Consider the following 23647-nt stretch of genomic DNA (forward strand, 5'->3'; position numbering starts at 1 on the left):
CTCAAACCCTCTATTAAGATTTTATTTAAAAAATTTTCCCCCCCTATTTTCGAGCAGCATCCTTATATTTCTATGTTTGATGTGCTTAAATTGATTCTGCCGTTTTACTTGGTGCACAATCCTCCCTTTATCATTTCATGTTATGTTTTTTTGCCCAACTGGCACATATGTGTATGTTACCAATTAAAAAACGAATAAAAAGTAAATTTAAAAAAAGAAAAAGAATCTAAATGACCAGTCTGGCTTCTTTTTAGAAGATTTAGTTGAGAAGAATGTAATGCGGCCCAAAGATATGTTTGTCGTCAAAGTCGTAGAAAGATGTTGTGGAACATCTGTGCGTCCACACGCTTTGATTTTTCATACAGCGCCCGTGCTTCTGCTCCTTGTGTTGAAAGGAGGCGTTCAGAAAACGGCAGGAAATAACAAAATAATAAAAGCATTCTTGACGGCTCTGATGGTCAACAACAGTGTGGGATAATGGCTGCTTTAGGGTGTGATTCTTTTTGGATTAGTTCGACTTAATTACCAGCTTAACGAGCCCTCCACACAAACAACGCGGCACACAAGTGACATTCCACAACTCATGACCATAAAATATTTGGTGTCGTCTCCGGGTGTTGAAATGTTTTCTGCTTTGGCGTCAGTCTGCATCGGCGTAGCAAACGTTTGACAGCGAGGTTTCAGGGACGAGATGGACGGACTTCGCTTGCAGTGGGGGGAGCATCCTGTGGGAGTATTAATAAAGACAGAAATGCACGCTTAAAGCTGTCATATCCGTCCGTATCTGCAGCTTCGCAAGAACTCTGCAGGGTGATTTATTGATTTAATCATTTCTGCATTTAACGGCCTCAAAAGTTTGACGTTTCGGTCGAGTCTCGTTGCTCCTTTGTGGACGCAGCCAAGCAGTTTAACCCAAAAAAGATAAACCCATACGATCCTAAAAGCTCTACATAAATACTCTGTGCTGCACGTGCAGTCTTACCATACCTGGTTTAATGCGTTTGCTGTGTTTACAGCTTGTCCCACTGTTTCTAAGTAGCTAATAAAAGGGAATCGATACTTGACTTACAAGCTGGCATTAACTGCTATTCCAGGGCGTGTTTTCAAGGAAGCACTTGAATTAAATGCATGTTTAAATCAGCTGTTTAAAGTCCATGATGCAGCACATCATTTTATATTGTCAACAGAGAAGAATAGATGAGCACTCAACTAAAAGTCCTGTTTAGTTCTCTCTTTTTGGTCCGTCTTTTTGAGTTTTTAACTAATTTAGAGTTGAGGGGGGAAAAAGGAAAAAGAAATTTGAGCTCTCAGCTATGCAGAGTTTTAGGTTGTTTCCACACAATTCTTCCTTTAATTTGTTTTAGTTTTTACACATTTATTCAATTAGAGATTGTTTGTGTGTTCGTCCCAGCTCCACTCCTCCGGTCTGCTGGTTGTTATTAGACCCCCACCCCTCCGTGGAGCTGCACCCTGTTCTCGCTCAGCCCCACCCGGCTGGTAGGGCCTGGTGGGGAATTTGAACAGAAACACAATAAAACTTTGTGGGTGTCCTCGGCATGTCGGGGACTTCCCTTCGCTCTGCTCCACCCGGTCGGTCGTATTTGTTGATCTTAGCTGTCCACCCTGCTTCATAATCGTGGCTTTTCGCAGACATTTACACTGGAAACGTGCACGCGCTTTGTGCTGATGTGTGACTTGGGCTGACATTGCTGATGCAAGCCCCAGACAGTGTGTGTGCGCTCTATTATTTGGGTTTTTTTTGGGTGTGGATCTCTCTCAGGGAACAGAGAACAAATGTATTTCTCTTTAACATTCGTTCCTCTACACGTTTCTTTGTATATCTGTCTGTGTGGAGAAGGGGAATTTGAGTCTGATGTAAATGCACGACATTATCTACGTTTTTAGCCGACCAGAGGAAAGTATGTGAACTCTTTCTTTGACTGACTGCAGGAATGTCCTGATGCAGGAAATCCTCCACATGTGGAAATGATGCTCCGAGTCGTGCTCCTCTTCTTTAAAACTTGGGTTTTTAGTCGAAAGCCACATGACGTCATGTGCTAATTTGGATATTTGTGGCAGCAGTTGCAGCAGCTTCAGGATGTCTGAGGCTCCCATTAAGATGTGTGATGTTTTTTTTTTTTGTTAAAATGGAAACATCTGCATAGCCTGCATCTTTTCTGTAGAGCTCAACATCATTCAGACTCTGTTTGCACCCTTAAAGGTATTTGTCCTGAAGAGATAACCTCGCACTGGACACAAAGTACTAATACGTTGCACGTTATTGTAATAATTACGTCCAGATTATGTGAAATTTTAACGCACAGAACTGAAACCTGAGCAAAGCGAAGGGGGAACTCTTTTTGGACTCGAATGAATAGCTCCCTACGATGACCTCAAAATTTTTTGTGAACACACTGTAGCATGATTTGCCACCCTCTTTTGTTTGGCCACCTGACACCTGCCTCACAGCGCCATGGCAACGTGACACCGTGCCGAGGTGGTAACCATGGCAGCCCGCAGTAGCTTGTTGGTGTCGTGTTCAGTTGACGACCGGCTACTATTCAGGGGAGTGTTTGTCTTTCGAGGCGGCGCGGTTTCGGAGCGGACGAGCATCCGTTAGTTTAGTGAAGAGACACTTAAACTCACCTGGTTTACCACTTTACCTCTGATTTATAGAACTTCTGCAGATTTCTCATTTATTTACAAGAAAACAGGCAGATAAGTGCAGAGATTTATTAATACAGGTGCAAACATGTTGTAAATACAGTTTATATGAGGTAAAAGCAGAGTTTGTTCAGTTCTGAGCTGCTTTAAAGTGAATTTCCTCAAATGTTTTAGCTAGTTTTCAGCTAGCAGCTCTTTGGGAATCACCTTGTTGCTGCAGAAATCCTGTTTTCTGTCTGTCAGACTGTGTTATCTTTGCTGTTTTTCACACATGCAACTAAAGAAATGGGAACAAATGATGCGTCTGTGTGACAGGCTGCTGGTAACAAAGTGCCTAAAGATACATTTTAACTCTTAGGAGTGCAACGTTTTATTGATTTTTAGCAACTGAATCCCGCACAGAAATAATACCGAGCTTATCGCTCTTCCCAGACATATATATTACAGACCCCTAAGGGGTTAAAACTGGTTCTTTGCTAAGTTGTCTGTTCTGTGTAGACACAACACTGGTTCACCCCTTAAGTTAGGAGCCTTTATTTATGCCCGAGTGATTCATTGGTCTGTGTTAAGTGGCTTAAACGAACGAAAACATTCCTCTGAAAATGTCCAAAGAAACACTTTGAAAGGCCTTCAGAAAGCCTGAAGAACTGTTGCTCAAGACTACTTTTAAAGATTACAGGAAAATTGATCCTGGGAAGCTAAACATAAAGTAATGAGGGGTGGCTTAAAACCCTGTGCAGCACTGTGCAAAAATGTGTTTATTTACGGGACATTTTATCATCCAGAGCTTACAAACTCCTTCTTCCATTAGAAGTTGTGACAATTTAAAAGTTTGCTCATGACAACTGTACAAACAGTCGCCTAAAGATCTGCTTTTCTTTGTTTGTTATGTTTTTTTTTACACAAAATCTGTACTTCACTGAGACTTAATGAGCGCCTGATGGGAGCGTATTCCTCTCTAAATTGGCCTCCATGCCGAGTTGCTCCATGAATCTCTGGAATTTGCACCCAGTACGATGTCAAAAGTTCCTCTGAAGCCTTAATAAACCCGAATCCCACAGAGAAAGGGAAAATGAAAACCCCTGCGGAGCAAAGGCATGGCCCATTTTTTTTACCAAAATGCACATTCACATGAGAGTGATGCTATCTGATGACCTCTGAGTTTGAGCTAATTTTCAGTGGATTTTCTTTTTTTTGTACGGTGCAGATTCTTGGCAGCGCTGATTCACAAAGGATTAAGCACTTAAATGACCTATTTGGTTATTAAAAATTGTAAAAAGACCCCAGATAATGCTGGTCCCAGTATGATACGGCTTTAAAGGCTAAATTACACTGCATTTAGTTACAGTGGAAGCCCTGCATGAGCAGTAAGTAATGATAAATAGGGGAATGCTGTTGGTTTATCTGGTGGTTTACTGTTTGACTCGGCCTGAGTGGACACACTGTTTCAGTCTGCTGGTCTTTCATAGTTTCTCTCATCTTCCTCTCCCCCCTCCTTTTCGTATCAAAGTCACTCCAAGGCTGATGGCGAGCGCGTTGTGGGCGGACCTGCATAATTCAGCACCTCATCTCCAGCGTTTTTGTGTGTCATGCGTGCACGCCGCATTCTTAAGAGCGCTTCTCTATTCTTTGCACGTGTGGACCTTCAAAAAAAAGCCTACTAAGGTCACATTCTCATGCGCTCTGTGTGTGCACGCCGCACAGCCCTGATCAGGACGCTGCCATGTTTAACCAGCCCCCCCCCGTAAACCTCTGCAGACTGTTATTGATCTTTATTGTACGTTCACACGCAGTCGCACACCAACACGCCCTGAAGTCTGTGTGACCTTTCTGGCTGTTTCTGAAGCCTCTGTTTTTATCTCCCCTCCCTCTCTTCTTTTATAGTTGCCCAGAACGAGAGAGAAAATATCAGTAAATGGAGCAGAAGTGAATGCTTCCTCTCATTATCCTGTTAGTTTCTGACTCTCGCTTTAATGTTTCCACTGGAGTTGGACTAATAGGACTTTTTTTTTCTTCTTCTGCTGAATACCCATGCAGATAGATATCATTCTTTCTAATAAGGTTGAGCTAGTTTAATGCCAAATGTGGAAAGAATGAAGGCTTAAATCATATCATGCTTAGGAGAATATTTGTTCTTCCATCTGATCCCCTTTTTTTAATTAATTTTAGAGCTTTTCAAGCTATTTATGTGTTCCTTTGCATATTAATTTCTCCAGTAGCTTTTCCAATTCTGCTTAATTTCCATCGTTAAAGGCAGGGCACATGTTTCACATCTGCAGATGTGCATGAATCTTCCCGTGCATGTAATGTCTGCAGTATATTGCAGGTGTGGATAACGCTGACGCCTGGTATGCAGTTTTCACTGAATGGACATTTGTAAGGGGTGTGGTTAGAAATATATTGGCTGCAAGCAGTTGGATGCAGATGGACCCGTTTCAGCCTCTTTGTCTGGTTCCCGGAGATTGTGAATCATTTTTAACACCGTTGCTTAAAACACAGTCTCTTACAGTAGTGGTTAGGAATCCAGTTCCAATGCTGTATCGGATCCAGTGTCTAACTTGACTTCTTGGCTTTTTAGTCTTTAAAGCACTGGCTCTTAGCCAGGAAAACTGGCACAACTGTAGCACCACCTCTGGTTGAGAGGAAACAACAGCTTTTGTAAGTGGCTTAACTAAAACTGGAAAAAAAAACAAAACATAAAAAGTTAAATAGATATTAAAACAGAGCAAGTTTAGTATGTAATCTGCCTAATCTAAGAGTAAATTATTTAAAACTGAGCTTCAACTCTTTGTTGCCTCTGCCTGATGTCTTTGAACACTGCTCAAAGAGCGTCACAGTGTTCATAAACAGCATTTGCAGCCACGTGCATAAGGTTTACTGCGTCGGTTTGTCATTCTGCACTGCAATCCTCTCCAGATATTCAGAATTTGGTGGGAAAAAGCAAACGGTTCTAGTACCAAGACCTGGTTCAGGTTGGAATAAAAAGGATAACAGTGAGCTGCTAGCTTGTTTTTTTAGAGCTTTACTGGAAAATAAGTAAGTAATAACCCATCGAATTTATGTTTTGTTTTGTCCGAGGTATTGATGACAGGATTTATTTTACTCCCTCCACGTTAGTATTGTCAGCGACCCCCAAAAAGCCAGAATTTCTGCACATCCCATTAAAAAAAATATCAGATCCATGTTGTTTTGTTGTCGTGTCCCAAACCAAGCCGAGACTCTGGTGGTCTTTGGAGAACAACGGCTGCTCTGTAATGTGCTTATTAACTGTGCTTTCAAAGACAGTTCGAGTCCTCATCAGTAGCTTAAATGAAGTTCAGATTTGGGGCTCAAACAATTAGACTTGAAGCGTTTGATCTTTAAAAGCAGTCATTTAGCAACGGTGTTAAACGGCAAATGAGGATCTGCTGCTTTTAAAAATGTAATTTAATGTTTTAACCTTGATTTTAAAAGTGTGTTTGAGGGTTTTTAAGCCACTTTTCCTAAACCCTGTGACCCTGTTATGAATTTTTATGGCCTTTCATGTCATGAAACATCTCAAACAGCTCCGTTATGACCCATAAATCAGGTCTCACTTCACCTTTGGGATGTACTTTATTGTCTCTGTACGTATGCATGAACAAATAGGATTGGACACAAACTCATCAGCCCTTCTACAGCCTTGTTGTGGGCAATTACCTCACGCACACTTCGTTCCAGTGGCATCGCTGTTTGTGCGCCAGCCTTGATCCTCGTGGGTTACTCATGGAGGCGGCGAGCAGCTGATTTGTGGCCGTGCATCATGAGTTTATACCCCATCTTCCTGCTGTACTTTAGTCCGTCAGAGGGGCGAGGTGGGCTTTGTGCACGGAGGCCGGACGGCTCCATACCCAAGCAGAAACTCACCTGAAACAAAGAGGCTTTTCTTTGCAGCCACGGAGGAAACGCGTGCATTTAGTCTTTTCATTCTTTCAGGACAACAGGCCTCCGCTGGCCGTCTTTGTTTTTTTTCGTGGTTGGTTTTGCTCTGCAGGAAATTCTCCAAAGCTGCAGTCATTCCAGATTAGTGCTGTCACGTTACGGACATTTCGGCTTTGTTTTTTCATTGTAAAGTGCAACTGCTGGGCAGGTATGCTCTGTGGTTTTATCCCCATTAAATGCAGACTGGGCGTGGACTGAAGGATTCTTTAGACGGTTAAAAAGGTCAGTAATGAACTGACAACCGTGATCATCAGCAGGCCCATTACACTGGATGATTAATGTAAAAGACATTTGAATTGGAACGAGTCACTCACAGATAGTTGTGCTTCTTGGAGCCTCCCTGCCAGAATAGTCAAATATATAGGAGTTAAATTTATCAAGGAGACTCCTCCAAGCTAAGACTTGATTGCAAATCACCATTTAGTCGTGGTTTTGGGTTAAGAGCCTGTTCTTGTTTCCCCCGTTGCTGCTGCTGAAGTTAACTAGTTTGTTGCTCCAGCAGGTGATGTAGCATTAGATGGAGCGGCCCAAGCTGGAAGGGGGTTTGATGCTGGAGTGATGAAATGTGTAAATGCACAAGAAGCTTTATTGTTGTGAGCCTGATGGATGCCAGAAATAACAAGGATCAGGAGTCATATCGGTTAGCAACACGAGCTAATATCGGAGTATACCAACACCGGAGGTGGTTAGGGTTAGGAACCTGGAGCCCAAAGGAGTCGAGCTATGATTATAGTTGGACTTGTCCGTTTAATTGGACCAGCATCCCTACCTTTAAGTTAATTGAATGATGATTTTGTCAGATGAGGCTGTGGTTATAAAATCAGGATTTTTATTAGAGCAGAGCGACCGTCTGTAAATGCGTAAAGTGGCCGTGATTTGACCTGTAGTTCCAAACGGCTGACTTTCAGTCTCCATTTCTGATGTTTTTAGCTGTTTGACCTAAAAAACAAAACAAAAAAAACCCCAGAAAAATATATGAATGAGAGCAGCTTTACTGTGTTAGCCCGATTCTTTCATTTGGAAGCCCAAGAACAAGCTGGAGAAGTCTTAAGTCAAACGAAGTATTTATTGGTGGTCACAAGTCAAGTATCAGCGCTGGACTCGGAGAGACAGAGTCCGTCCGACCAAGCCCCAATATCCGGAAACATTTCATATTTATGTTCACCTTTCTCACAGAGGTTGACATCGTATCATTGAATATTTACTAGTGATGTGAGCAGGCCATCCACCGTCTTCATCATGTTCTTTGGATGTGATAAACAATGTGTGTGTGTGCGTGTTGTTTCAGGCGTGCATCTACTGCACCAGACCTATCTGTCCTAATAGAGACGCTTTATCTGACCCAGTTATTTTATCCCGCTACGTCATCTTAAAGTCTTGGACATACATTGCGTTTGTATGAGCAGAGTGTACACGTACAAACTAGGAACTTAGATCATTTAGTGAACTACAGAATATGAATACATAAAGTCTAAGAATAAAGCCAATATATGACAACTGGAAATAAACATTTTGTATTGATTTTGGTCAGTTTCAAAAGTCTGATTTTTGTCGTACTAAAACAATAATTACATTTCTTCTTCTACTTTAATGTAAACCTTCTCAATTTGTAACCACTTTGTTTAAAAAGCTGAACATAGTGGTTCCCTTAAACCGATTAATTCATTATTTTTGGGCTTTCTCAGAGTCCTCAGGTTGGTTTTTGGGCTGTTGGACAGACGCAACTTCTTAGAAATGTTATTGTATTTATAATTGTGATCTTATGTTTAGTCAATGCATGATTAAAACTCATTTTAAATGGAGCAATTGGAGAGATTCATCCTCCAAAGTGAGCCAAATTGAACGAATTCCTCCTTTGCTCACGCTCCAAATCTCCACCATCTTCCATTAACTCAGCTCGGTAGTTTTTTTGTGATTTTTGTTTCCAATTAGACAAACAAACAGCAGAAATCACGTCCCTCTGCCTCGACGCTGGAAACATTTACGATATTTGTTGTTTTTAGCCTTTAAAGCCGCTGAACTCGCGCTGATTTTAATGCTTCGTAAAGGTGAAGAAATAGAAGATAAGTAGTTTCTGATGTTTCTTCTGGACTCAAAAGTACCAGTAAAATATTCATCGTGGGAGACGTGATGCTAACCGCAGATGCTATGGTTATTTAAAGAAATGGGAACGTAATTCTCCTGCTTCTTGGTTTCTTTGTCCTCCTCGCTGGCCTTTCTCCCCCCTCCTGGTCTGCTGGATGTCTTTGAAATGCTTCTGCAGGCAGGACTTTCCCCTCCCCTCTGAGATAAAAACCTCCGTCCAGCTGACCTTAGACACGGGCTTAGGGAGGAATCCCCCCATGTTACTGCAGGTGGGGCTGCAACAATATTGACTCAGGAACTCGGTTCATTTTATTAGTCTCACGTTGGTGTGTTGAGGGAAAGTGAAATGACGCACAGCAGCTGGAATCTATTCTCATTTTCAAACAGCCGTCATCCAGAAAGCTTCTCTCCTCCCTTCTCTTCAAACGAATCTTTTCAGCGCAGAGAGAGAAAAAATAAAATCCAAATTTAACGTGTTAGTCTCCATAGAAACTGAGCATTTTACTTTTTTGTAGAATTGGTACTTCATTAAACCCAGAAACTGGAGCATCATTACAAGAGGAAACCATGGTGACTGTAAAAAAAATCTTTTTGTTTTGGGGTGGAGAGTCGACTGCAGCGTACTTTGAAGCCGGCCAAAGTGGGCCACGTTGTCCAGGACGGTCTCATTTAAATATAGTGAAAAGTTGCCTTAACATTCCTGTGCTATAAAGAGAGAAGCTCCTCTTAAACCAAACCCAAAGGAGTCGAAGGAGGCCGAGACCCTGCCCCAAAATCAGCGGTTTACCCGAGAGGCAACAAGCCGTGACCATCTCAGAGGAAGCTTTTTATTGGCTATAATTGTTTTCATATTGCATCTCCGTCTTACCCCGGTGAGCATTTTTCTCTCGGCGAGATCAAAGAGCTGAAAGCCGGCTGACACAACAGCAGCAGATGCATCACAAAGTCGGGCTAAGTCCCGCTCAGCACCTGATGCCCTGCTTTTTATTTCCAGAATGAGACGCCGTCTAACCGTGGCTTTGAAGTGCAAACCTGCCCATCTTCCACACGCCTTAATAAACCAGATTAAACGCTGAGGCGTTTGCTGGTTGTTGGGGAATAAACGCTTGCTTTAACGGTTGATTTATCTCGGTATTGAAAGCCAGGAAACAAGGCTATTGAATGATTGTCCAGCCTGGTTATACTTTAACTTTAGTATCCAGCTCTGCTCACTCTCAGCTACGAAAAACGTCACAGTCAAGGACCCAAAGTGGTTTACTCACTCAGATATGGGGCTCTGGTTAGTTTCCCCGGCACCTGATAACCCCCCACCCGTTACTCCCCCCTCCGCCTCACGCACACACACTCAAACTTACTTTGTGGGGTGGATTTAAGAAAGCTCCAGAAGGAGATGTGGAGGAATGATACGAGTGATGGAGAGTGTGGAGATGGTGACGGGGAATGGAGTGATAAGTGCATGTGAAGACAGCCAGATTAGCTCCTTCTGGGCTACGTTTCTCATATATTTAGATATTATTGTGTCATTGCAGCAGAGCAATAGGAGGCTCTCAAAAGCAACAGTTTAAAATACTCCTTCTTTACTGTTTTTGACATATCAAGGACGATAAAGTTGGACAGCAGGCGTGCATGTGTTTCCACTCCTTCTGCGTCTGAGGGCACCCGTTGGCCGGATAAATGGGAGGCTTGCTGTTGTTTTTTTCTCTCGCTCCTGACATCAAACGAAGGAAAAGCTCTTGTGAATGTTTGTGAAAGGCTGAGATCTTTGCAGCAGAGTTTAGCAGCTTGCTGCAGACTTGGCTATCGCACGGTCCTGAGGTGCAGCAAGTGGAAATGCCTGCAGCTGGAATTAGTTGCCGGCTCGTTCCATGCGCAGGAGGGAATATCAAAGGATTCCTGGAGAATTTGGAGCAATTTCCTATCGGTTTCTGTGTATCTTTGTACTCTATTAATGATTAACTCTAAAGATGTTCATAAAAGCAAATCTCCTTACAAAGCCTCTCCTTAATAACAAGGGTTAATTCAGCTTTCCTGCTGCATGTGGACATCACAAAGTACTTTAAGAGTTTTTTAAAAAGTATTTTAAGAGTTTAAAGTACAAGTAATGATCTCCCTTTAAATGATCTGCCCTGTTTTTATTTTGTTTTGCATTTAAAGGACTCACTACTTTTATTTGTGTGTTTTATTTGCATTTTACTGACCCTGCTTTTGATCTTAATATTTGTCTTTTATCCCACTGTAGCACTTCGAGATTTTGTTGTAAATGTAAAGTACATTATAAATAAAATGTATTATTATTATTACATTTTGATAACTTTGTCATCACTTTAGATAGTTTTCCAGCTTCCTTTAGCTTTAGCTTTTTTAATTAGCTAGCAGGGAAATTTTGGGATCGTTTTAAAAGCGTCAGAGAAGGAAAGAAACGGGGAATCATGGCTGTAATTCAGTAGAAGAAGTAGGTGTCCTAATTGTAAAGAAACAACCTTTTAGCACCCACAAAAGGGGGAAAAAAGTAGCAATATCTGGGATTTTATATCATATTTCATAAGTTTGTTGTTGATTCAAAGTCGAATTCAGTTCCCCCTAAAGCTCATCAGATCCTCTTTAGGGGCAAAAACAACCTCAAGTTGAACGTCTATAAACTTTTTTTTATGTGACAACGGTCAAAATGAATTAAAAACAGCGATGGGAACCCAGCTAATTTCATAATCTTCTGCTCTGACGCTGCGAATAACGTAAGAAACGACTGCCAAACACCTCATATTTACTGTTTTATACGTCTGGTTAAAGCTTTAACCGTTATTCCCACCTCTCTGAAACAAATGAGGGATGAGTACCAGGTGGAAGCTGTTTTTTTTTTTGTTTTTTTTTTTTTTTAACAACCAGAGTGTGAAGTCGACTCACTTTCTCATGCACACACAGCCGCGACCCTTCAACTCTTCTCTCGGAGACCTTTGACCCAGAGGTGTTTGTCAGAGAGCTCGATGGGTGGATTTGGAAGTCTGGGTCATCTCTCCCGTAGAGTGCTTTCTTGATTCCCAGTCTCACAGGCAGTTTCATAGTTAATCCATTCGGGGTCAGGATTACTTTTTCTAACTGGAAGTACAACATTCCTGAGCAGAAAAACATGTGAGTGTTGGAGCCTTTGTGACCAAGAGAAAATGGCACGAGTAAAGAGAGTGTGAACTACAGAAATATGGACATTAAAAGGATGTTTCTTTGTAACATTAATGCAAAAACCACAACCAAGACCAAACAAACCAGAAAGCTGCATTTTTTTGAGCATAAAATCAGTTTCACAACACAGTTTTTATCCCTTTTTCTTAGTTTTAAAGCGTTTTCAGCAGATTCCTTCAGTCTGTCGTGAAATAATCTCCTTTATTTTTGTCCATAATGAAGATCTGCAAACTATGTTTTATTGTTCATCCTGGACTTGTTTTCCCACAGCAGCTCCAACACATTCAGGGTGTTTTCTGGTTATCTGGCTTTATTTAAGCTAACGGTGGAGATCAGGCTGAGCTGTAACGGCTGCTGGTTATCAGCTCCGTAAGTCAGATGTGTGTAAAAATAGCCGTGTTTGCATGGGATAAACAGTGAGAATCGTGCTTCTTGGGACGTGTGTTTCTAATGAAAAGGGCAAACTATGAGGATTTTGATATTAGTTGCAGAGTAAAAGCAACGCGGATGATGCATTCAAGAAAATGAGCTGATCAATGACACCGCTACATCCTTAAATCATTCAATCAGGAGTAGATTTGATTGATGATTGTGTGTTTTTATGAATTAACGCACCTATTCTGTTGGTTAAAGAACAAACTTAATGGTTAAAGACTTTAATTTAGTGTTTTTAAACGGTTGATGACGTGAATGTGGACGCAAATGTGACTTAACTCGTACGTATCGTATGAGAAAGCCACAAGGACGTCTTTTATCAGACGGCAACTACTTTGATAACCCAAAAAAATGATGAATTTTAGTTCCAAATCTTTAAAACTCTGCAGGAACAAGCTTCAGAGTGTTGAGTTTTTTGTTTTAGGCTTGATAAGCGTTCCCTTCTGGTGAGACATCTCTCATGAAGACGCTTCTAGGTAAATCTGATGTTTCTGTAAAAGTCAACCCCGCATTGTGATACTGAAAATTCGTACCCAGTGGGTTAGAGAATAAGGTGAACAAGGCGTTTTTAATGAAGGCTGCATTCCACTTCTGCACCTGTGTGTGCTGCTTAGTTGTAGAACGTGCACAGAAGCAGAACTTTCTCTAAGTGGAATGCGGCCCTCATTAATGCTCGTCCTGTTTAGAGTCCAAACATCTTTGCGATTATCGATATTGCACATGTTTAGACCACATTTTAACGCTGGGAATGCTCCTCTTGGGTCCTGTTTGTTGCTTTCCACAGCTGTCACAGGCAGGTGTAGAGCCCCGTCGTCATTCTTGATGTGCTTTAAACAAACGGCTTCCACAGCGGGCCTTTTCCATCATATCTGAAGCATCTCCGGCTGAGACTCGCCCCTCTGTGAAGTGCATCTACGAGCAGCAGATGCAGATAGTCACGACCAAATTCCAGTTTCCTTCTTTCAGAGGGTAAATTGTTTAGCTTTTCTATGGCGTTAAGTCACGTCTGATGGGTATCTGTAGAGAAATAGTCACTCTGAGCTTGAAGACATGCTTTCACCCCTCTCCATTAGCTTACATCTGACTGATAACGGCTATCTACAGAGTTGGCCTACTTTGTGTGTGTCATAAATAGTCACAAGCTCACACGTTTATTCTTAAGTATAAGATTGCTTTGCTCATGCCTTTCTCTCACAGGTAGATTAGGATGCAAACGCACCCCCTGTGTGGTCTAACTTAAAGTAATTCAGCTGCATTAGTTCATTTTCTCACCTTAGATGTAGAGATATGTGCGTATATACAACAAATGTGAGCTCGCTGTACAAACCCAGAGGCGGTTCAGCATCAGAGGCTTCAATAAACCTCTGTTGACACCTCTCAGCCACAGTTAGTCTGAAAATAAGAGAGCATGGCAAGTCTCATCCTGGCTGTTAATCTGTGACGTATTGCTGCATTCGAATGGAAAAGAAAGAGGAGATTTAAAGAAGACGGCAGGAGGATAAGCACAACCGTTTTGCCCCGTTTCTTGCTTTATTTTCCAAGTCCAGCATAGTTGTAAAGAAAAAAAAAAGGACTACTTTCTTCTATATCTTTAAAATTGATGGTGCCAGATTGTGCACACTCCAGCATGTTGTCTGTCTCTGTGGCGTTGATTATCCAGGATGATGGAATTTAGCGATTCTCCGTCATCCCGTCAGCCGCCGCCGTGTCTGTTTGGAAGGTCAGCGAACGTCTGTTAGGCGGAGTTTTCACTCAAGTTATTAATATTGTAGGATGAGACTCAACTTCCGAAAGATGCTGCGTTGCTTTTCTCTGTTGTGAGACTGAAATATCCTCAAGACGACGTGCTGACTTGGCAGAGCGAGAGCCGCTCTGCTTCACCTTCTCCGGACTGCTTCATACATAATGAACTAATTCTGCAGCCGCGGGCTTAAACTGTCATTATGACACGTTTGTAGTTGGTTAATTCTCTTCACAAACAACAAAAAAGAGTGAATAACTGGGACGGTTAAGTCGTGGATCCATCCTACCATCCGTCCTAGGCAGATCCATCACGGTGGAGTTGTTCTTTGAGTCGTCACACATAAAAAAACGGACTTATAGAAAGAAATGTTTACCTTTAAATGAAGCTGGGAAGGTGTTTTTCCTTTTTGCTGTTGAACTTGAACTGCTCGAGGTTGCACTTGGCGATTGTTCTGCTGGCCTGCGCTGGGCTTTGTTTGAACCCACGAGGGCTAGCGTCTCCACGGTAACAGTTACTAACGGTTACGCAAGCTAAAAAAAAAAAAGAGGCAACCCTTGATGACCCACATTCCAGCAGTAAATCACAACACACACACATTCCTGACTCCACCCTCCCCGTCTATCGAAACTATGCTGGTGTTTCCACTCTGAGAGAATTTAAACACTGATATCACTTTTCTGCCTCTCCTCGTGCACTTTTTTTTGTCGCCTCTCAGCGATACGGATGTAGATGGAGCAGTTAATGCTCCATCTGTCACCTCAGGTAGTCGTCCGGCTTGTTGGCTTTCCCTTTCAAACGCTGCCTCCTTTTTTTTAAACTTGGAGCACGTCTCCGTCCTCGGAGATGTCTTGGGGTTTTTTCCGGCATCCGTTTTTTGAAGACGACATCTTTCCTGTCATCGTCAAAATGTATAAATTTCCATTAAGGAAGCCTCACAGAGGTTCAGGGGACTGTCACTCCCTCTGCTCTGCTAACTTTAGCTTAACTTTAAAGTTGGGTTAGTGCGGGGGAGATACTCTGAGTGCTGACCCCTGCAGACATGCCATCTTCAGTCTTTGCTCAGTTTGCTTCAGATGGAGCTTCATAGTTGTAGGAATAGCTACAACAGTGTGTTGTACAATAGTGTTAGGCTTTAAATTAGTTGTCTTCCTTCAGAACAGGATGAATCCTCCTCTGTTTTTGCTCTATTTGACACTAGGGCTGGGCGATTTAGCCTAAAAATAAAATCTAAATTTTTTTTTCTCTAACTGATGGACGATTTTCGATTTAAACCTAGATTTTTTTTCTGTTTTTTTTTTTTTTTTCTGTTTTTCTCTAAACTAACCAGACCAAGGCAAAATTTAAACACATATTTTCTTTATTGACACAATTGAGAATTACCAAGTAGTCTAGGCCTATGTGCACAAATCGGTTCAAGAATAAAAAAAAAAAAAAAAAAAATGAAATAAAAACGGCACCACTTGGCTCTCATTAATGTGCAAAAATGAATGCAATGCAACTGTGGCGAAATGCTTGCAGCTGGGCAGTTGATACTTCGGGTTGTTTTTTCCTACGGTATAGATGGGGACCATATCTTTTGCTATGTAAGGGAGTCCCTTAAAGCAAAACAAATCTGCGGAGTCTAGAAATGTTTTTAAATCGCCCAGCCCTATTTGACACATGTGATAGCTGTAGTGGGTTTTGGACTTTCTAAGTCCCTCATAATGGAAGTTATCAGTTGAAATGTGTGGTTAGCGTACACCACAGCTGCTGCCATGTGCATCTCAGGACCGGACTGGTTGTTTGTATGTTTAAAGCATTTTTGTTCATTGGATTCTGAGCGAAAAGGAAATCTTTACTTGTAGGAAAGTAATTCACATACTTGTCTGTGTGTAAACGTGCGGCTTCTTTAGACATCTAGCATGAACTGAGGTGAACTAAATAATGAAGCTGAAGCACGGCCGATTCATTTGATTTACGGGGAATAAATGAGTCAAAACTGTCACTGTATTACTTTGTCACAGTGGGAATCTTCAGGCTCCTCATGATTCGATTTGATTGTGATTCAGAGGGCTGCGATATGATTATCAACCGTTTATCCATCCGTCATGATGCGAGACCTTTTTACTTAAAGAGAAAATAAGATGCCTCAGATGAGAAGATAGATAAAAGCTATATTTCTGCAGAAAAACGTGAGGGTTGGAGCCTTTGTGACCAAGAGAAAATGGCACGAGTTAAGAGAGTGTAAACTACAGAAATATGGACTTTAAAAGGATGTTTCTTTGTAAAAAAAACACCACAAAGATCAAACAAACCAGAACGCTGCATTTTTGAGCATAAAATCAGTTTCACAACACAGTTTTTATCCCTTTTTCTTCGTTTTAAAGAGTTTTGACTCTTTAAAACTATTCCTGCACGGACCTCTGCACCTTCTGAACGAACAACACAAACAGCCGCCTTTGTTTACCTTTTGAATCAAAAACTATCTTTGAGATCGGATGTTGTGTCACGGCTCCAAAGCTCTGGGTCTCAACAACTGAAAACGGTCTCAAAACCTTCGCAATAAAGGCTGAAACGAACGTTGTTAATTCGCTTTGCCTTTTCAGACTCAGGGGGACCTTTGACCTTGCTTTGCTCGAGGGTCTTCTGGTTGGCGATGGCGGCTACCTACATATTTGAGAGTAGCTGCCGAAGTTTTAGCGCTGAGGAGCTATTCTTATATTATCAGAAATAATATAAATTATATTTTTAACTGTGACTGCTGAGTTCTTTTCATATTGATTGATTTTTTTTTTAAAATTTTTTTTATTTAATTTTTTTTTTAAATATTTATTTATTTTAATTTTTAATTTTTTTTTCTTTAAAATTTATTTAGTCATTTATTATAATTATTATTATAAGTTAGTAGTAGTATTTTTTTATTAGAATTGGTATTATTATTGTTGTTAATATACAATCATTGTAAATATTAATATTTTTTTTTGAGCTACTTGACTAAATTGAATTTCCCCCATTGGGGATGAATAAAGTATTTTTCTATTCTATTCTATTCAGACAGAGTTTACAGGTTTTCTAAACAGATGACGGACTCTTTTTGTTTCCTTTTAAAGGACCTGGAGTTCCATGGCGTGATGCGGTTCTACTTCCAGGACCGGGTTGCCGGTAACTTCGCCACGAAGTGCATCAGAGTCTCCAGCACAGCGACAACGCAGGACGTCATCGAGACGTTAGCCGAGAAGTTCAGACCAGACATGAGGATGCTCTCCTCGCCGAAATACTCGCTGTACGAGGTCCACGTCAGTGGCGGTGAGTCCCGGGCAGGAAAAATGGCGGGTTTTAATGAACGGGTTGACACGGTTGGCTCCCCAAATGAACTGGCGTCTGTGTGTGTGTGTGTTAGAAGAGCGTCAGCTGGACCTGGACGAGAAGCCTCTGGTTGTTCAGCTGAACTGGAACAAAGACGACAGAGAGGGCCGCTTCGTCCTGAAGAACGAGAACGACATCCTGCCCAAGGTCAGTCTGCTGGCCGCGAGGTCGGGGCGACTCGTGAGCCGAACGCCCCGCTCATAGAGCCAGGTTTCAGGTTTAATTTGTAGAGCAGAGCTTCTGTTATTCTGCCAAAATGGAACAAATCCTGTTAGAAAAGATTACAGGACACAGCCGTGGGGGGTGGGGGGGGGTGCACTTTTATTTCGCCACAACAGACAATTTTCTAAGTTCGTTTGAAGTTGCTCAGTGTCAAGTGAAGCATGTCCGTCCATCCATTGTCATCCGCTTATCTGATGTCGGGTCGCAGAGGCCCAGACCTCCATCTCCCCAGCGACACTCTCCGGCTCCTCCTGGGGGATCCCGAGGCGTTCCCAGGCCAGAAGGGACACATAATCGCTCCAGTGAGCTCCAGCCTGCCTCCTCCCAGTAGGTTTTCCCCGAAAAAACCTCGGGGTTTTCCACCCCCATCTCCAAGTCTGAGCCCTGCCACCCTCCAAAGGGAGCTCGTTCCAGCCGCTTGTAACTCGTGTCTGACGGCGTTTGGCATCACGTGCATCTGCGCAATATAATAGCCCATGATTACAGAAAATATACTGATATCGGCACAAGAAGGCAATTAAAAACTCATAACCTGAGCAATAAAATCGACAATTCCTTCTGTGATATCATTTTTGGATGATAGAGGAGGCTTAACAGGTCTGGGTGTATCTGAGGGATGCTGCGTCTGCAGTTATAAAACGAATAAACGATTATTAGACTAAAATACTGAAATATGTTTAATATGATGTTGATAGCCTGTAATATTGAAATATCACCGTTTTTAGATGATACGCCATGTTTGTAGTCAAGCTGTGAAGTTTTGCATTCAACTTTATTCCCGCCACATTTTTGGTGAAATTTTTGGTCAAATTCTGCCACACTGCCGATGTCTTTGACATGGATGGTAGAGCATCCGTCTCCGGTGGGCTGGGCTAATCCAAAATAGTAAAAACAAGGGGGGTGTTCTCTGAAGACGGGCTGTTATCTGTGAAACAGGGGTGCTCTGAAAACACCCCCGTTAGCACTTGGTACTTTCCTCCTGATGAAATTAACCATAACAATCGACCAATCAGAATTTTGGTCCACAACATAGGACTTTAAAGCCCTAATATTTACGATACATATCGATTAGGGCTGGGCGAGTTAACTCGTATTTTATCGCGCATTAACGCAGGTTTTTCAAAAAAATTTAAATTTTGGGGGGGCTTTTGTGCCTTTAATGGATAGGAAAGTTCAGAGAGACAGGAAGCAGGGGGCAGAGAGAGGGGGAACGACACGCAGCACAGGGCCGTCCGATGCGGGACTTGAACCGGGGTCAGCTGCAGCGAGGACTATAGCCTCTGTACATGGGGCGCCTGCTCAACCCACTACAACCACCCCTGTTTTATTATTCATTTTATTTTGTAAAAGTCTGTTGCTGTCTGCTGTGGAACCGGAAAAGAAAGTAATCGGCGGATCCACCAAACATGGAGAAGGGTACGGAACTTTTACTCGGCCATTTTCATTTTAAAGTTCTTCCAGACGGCGGAGTCGACAGAACCAAAGTCATCTGTAAACACTGCCAAGTTGAATTGTCTTCTCAGCGTAGTAGTTCCAGTCTAAAATATCACTTAAAGGCAAAACACACAACTGATAGCAGCAAGTCATTCAAGGAAACAGACAGTGGAGCGAGGCTTCTACATAAAAACTACAGAAAGATGCTGATGTTAAAAGTGTGTTTGCACAACAAATGTTATGGCACTTTCATTCATATGGCAGCACATTTAAAATAAAGCTAAATGCTAAAAGCTATACGCTACTTTTGGATTCATTTTTGGATTCTGCGTACAAATGCGATTAATCGTGATTAATCAGGGAAATCATGTGATTAATTAGATTAAACATTTTAATCGTTGCCCAGGCCTAATATAGATACATATATCGTACATATTCATGTGTCTCTATAAACTGAGACTGGTCATCTTTTGTTAGCGGCGTAGAAAATAGGCACGTAACCCGTGTCCTGGCTCATTTTCTCCCGTCTTTCTCCTCCAGAAGAGTCAGAGTAACGGGCCGGATAAGGAGAAGGACGGAGTGATTCAGAACTTCAAGAGGACCTTGTCTAAAAAGGAGAAGAAGAAGGAAAAGAAGAGGGAGAAGGAGTTTGCTCGGATTCCCGATGGAGACGAGCAGGCGCTCAACCGCGAGGACGGGTAACGGTCCTCCATCTTACCGAGGATCTCGTTGTGCGTTGGTGCCAGAAAAAGCCCAAACTCTGACCTTTCTGTTCTTTATTCTGTCTTTTTCTCCACGCTTTAGTGAGAACAACCGCCTGGCAGCAGAGGTGTACAAGGACATGCCGGAGACGAGCTTCACCAGGACGATCTCCAACCCAGAGGTGGTGATGAAGAGGAGACGCCAGCAGAAACTGGAGAAGCGCATGCAGGAGTTCATGAGCAGCGACGGAAGGCCGGACTCGGGTATTTACTTTACTTTACTTTACTTCAACTCAACTTTATTTATAAAGCCCTTTAAAACAGCCGTGGCTGAAACAAAGTGCTGTACACGAGTAAAAACACGAAATATAAGGCATAATTATAATTGTAATAATTATATACGTAATTATAATAAACAATCATAATTGATTAATTGTTTATTTTGTTTATTAAGTCATTTATTATTATTATTATTAGTTAGTAGTAGTATTTTTTTTTATTAGAATTGGTATTATTATTGTTGTTGTTGTTGTAAATATACAATCATTGTAAATATTTATAATTTTTTTTTGAGCAACTTGACTAATTTGAATTTCCCCCATTGGGGGATGAAGAAAGTATTTTTCTATTCTATTTCTTTAAAACATAAGAACAATGTAAAAACAATAATAAACAATAACAATATTAAAACAATAACAGAAACAGAGTCTAATGCTGGGTTAAAAGCCAGGGAATAATAATGGGTTTTAAGACGGGTTTAAAAAAAAAAAAAAAACTTGTATATTTTCTTTACTTGTAGGTTTATAAATGGAGCCCCCCCCCCCCTCCTCCTCGGTTAAACCCAGCCAGCACTGTGAGCATCTGCTTCAGCCTCATTGGTTTCATGCTTCTGTGGCTTTCAGAGCAAAAACCAAACCAAGTGAACGTCTGAGGCTGATGTTTTAGAGTCGAGGCGTGTGAAAGTACGAGGAAAGTGCTGAGGTACTGAGAGTTCCCAGGAGCTTAATGGGGTTCATTAATATGAATAGAATAAGTTTTACACCACTAAGATGCCTCCGACAGCTCCAAGTTTAGAGTCTGGAAAAGACCTTCGTGTCCAGCTGCGTTCATGAAAAGTGGAGAAAGAGATCGAGGCTTGTGCAGATTTCTCTTTTATTTACAAGGAAATAAGTGCAGAGATTTATTAATACAGGTGCAAACATGTTGTAAATACAGTTTATATGAGGTAAAAGATGGATCAGCTGAAGGTCCAGATGCATCTCTCAGCTCCTGTGTCAGGTCTTTGCTGGATGTTTTCCTCTTTCTTAAGGACATCACTTTCAGATCCTGTTCATCTGCTGTAGATAGTTCTTTAGGCCTGACACTTCTTCTTCTGTCCTCCACTTGTCCAGTTTCCTCAAATGTTTTAAGGACACACTGCACACCATGCTGAGATATGCCAAGTTTTCAGCTAACAGCTCTTTGGGAATCACCTTGTTGCTGCAGAAATCCTGTTTTCTGTCTGTCACACTGTGTTATCTTTGCTGTTTTTCACACATGCAGCTAAAGAAATGGGAACAAATCTTAATTCCAGTCTAAAACCCACAAAGAGCTTCTAGATTATTAATTTCTGGAGACATAAAACAGTTTAATCATTTAATTTATATTAATTGTTCCATAATTAGTCATTAGATTATATCTTATATTCCTTTTTAAGCTTTAAATTGAATCTTATTTATTTTTTCTTGATGTTGTTTAACATGTAATTCTTATTATTGTCTGTTTTTTTTCCCTACTTTTCTACTTTTAGATATGATAACATTCATTTTTTGGGATTAGGATATTTTTTAAACTGAATTTCTTATATTAATTTGACTCTTTTGGTAACTGAAAGCAGTTTTAAACGTAAATGTACAAAAAAGTTGAAACTATGAAGCTGTTTTTCACAGATGCAGCTAAAGAAATGGGAACAGATGATGTGTCTCTGTGACAGGCTGCTGGGAACAAAGTGCCTAAAGATTCAGTTTAAAACGGCTTCTTTGCTCAGTTGTCTGTTCTGTGTGGACACAACACTGGTTCATCCCTTGAGTTCGGAGCCTTATTTATGCCTGAGTGATTCATAGGTCAGAGTTAATTGGCTTACACAAACAAATAGAAAAAGCTGAAAGTGATCAGGGACGAGAACTGGACTGAAAATGAGTGAAAAAGCAGAAAATGTCCAAAGAAACTTGGAGCGCCTGGAGAACTATTGCTCAAGACCACTTTACAAGATTACAGCAAAGTCTGGCTGCTTGGAAGGGAAAATATAAAGAAATTAGTGCTGGTTCAGGACTTCTGCTCGGTTCTGTTCATCACTTGCTTGTAACTGATTTCAGCATAAAGAAAACAGCACGACACTCTTTCCCCAGAAGGTTTGTGGTCATGTGAAAACAGTTTCCCAGTTCCTAAAATGACAAAATAATGGTTGAATTTGGCCAAAGGCGGTGGAACGATGTCACGGGAATGCTTGAAGACTGATTAGGAATTTGGAGGAACTAAATTTCACCTCCTTCCGGAGCGAATATGCTCATGTGTTCGGACGGAGCCGGATTGGCTTTTCTTTCTTTAAAGGAACCTCGAAGTGAACTTTTGAAGATAATCTGCGGCGTGACCCGATCGTCAGGGTTCAGCGCCGCTCCTCATGCAGCGTGGCGGCGCTTCAGAGCATCCACAAGGAATCCAAACACGAGTGTGCACTGAAGGTTAAGTTGTTCTGCAGCTGTTATCGCTGCCGGTTTGGTTGTGCATCAGCGAGCTCCTCTTTGTCTTCACAGTGATCGCTCCTCGCTCCGGTGCCAGTTGTTGTTAGAAAGCCTCACGCCGACATGTTTACACACACTGAAAGACGTGCGTACGTGTTGAGTGACTCAGTTATGACCTCATCGCTCTGCCAGACAGACGGATGGACCAGCGAACCCACTCTAAAAACAGCTCTAACCACCGTCCACATACGGTAGACACACACATAGTTGATGGGTTGGGATGGCTTGTGGTTAGACAATGACGTCCTCCCAGCAGAAAGTGCTATTTAAATACAGAAAAACAGAAGCTCATCTTATATAAATCCTGTTTGCTTTGCTGTGGACTTCCTGGTGGGCTCATTTTCAGCCAACACGTCATCGTCTCCTGTTTAAACGTCCCTCTAAAAGGGGTTTTGTGTCCATTTAAAGAGCATTCGAGGGTCTTTTCTTGCTGAAACATCACACTCTGTTTGCATCCAGATCAGTTTATTCACTTTTAATGTGGATTAAACCACAGCTGGAAGGAAGGTAAGAAGTTGTCTGGAGTCTGCTGTCTCTGGGTTCACTTTGCTTTGTTTTAGAGGCTTTTTTAACTGCTAGAATGAACTGTTTGTTGTTGGTAGCTCAGACGAAGGGTCGCAGGATATTTTTTGTGGGGATGTGCAACTATTTGACCATTTAACTCATAAAAACCCAAGTAAAGCTAGCTTGTTTTTGCTATTTAGATAGATGGATAGATAGATAAGTACTTTATTCATCCCAATTTGGGAAATTATTGTGTTGCAGCAGCATACAGTATAAAGATATGTAAACAATTAAAATAAAAACAAGCAAATAGAATAGAATAAAATAAAAATGGTGAATACACAGCCTGTTTTTTCGACATCAGTGGTCGCAGATTACTGTCGCACAACGTGCAGCAGCTGGATTCGATGGAGGAAACCGGAGAAAAGGGAAAATACTGCACAGCAGAGTTGGCTAAACGCGAAAGCTGCATCATCTCCACTGAGCGGAACAAACACAAGGGAACACTTCACGTTGGTGGTTGTGAGAACTGCAGTAAAACATGAACATCATCTTAAATTTAAAGGTTGGGACCTTTGGGACCAGCCAAGGAATCGTTG

The 23647-nt window shown here is 41.6% G+C and overlaps 1 protein-coding gene across 19 annotated transcripts in view; it reads left to right on the forward strand.

Moving 5' to 3' along the window:
* Positions 1-23647, forward strand: part of afdna (afadin, adherens junction formation factor a) — a 104852-nt gene that overhangs the window by 13845 nt on the left and 67360 nt on the right. For 13 of the 19 annotated variants that reach the window (XM_075458713.1, XM_075458719.1, XM_075458721.1 and 10 more), the window contains exons 2-5: positions 17152-17347; positions 17442-17554; positions 19604-19761; positions 19868-20028. In XM_075458713.1, the coding sequence (XP_075314828.1) occupies positions 17152-17347; positions 17442-17554; positions 19604-19761; positions 19868-20028 (628 nt within the window). The remainder of the gene's footprint in view (positions 1-17151; positions 17348-17441; positions 17555-19603; positions 19762-19867; positions 20029-23647) is intronic. The other 6 variants (XM_075458715.1, XM_075458724.1, XM_075458730.1 and 3 more) reach the window with 1 other exon arrangement.

Source organism: Odontesthes bonariensis, chromosome 24, assembly GCF_027942865.1.
Source record: "Odontesthes bonariensis isolate fOdoBon6 chromosome 24, fOdoBon6.hap1, whole genome shotgun sequence".
NCBI classification, from domain to species: domain Eukaryota; kingdom Metazoa; phylum Chordata; class Actinopteri; order Atheriniformes; family Atherinopsidae; genus Odontesthes; species Odontesthes bonariensis.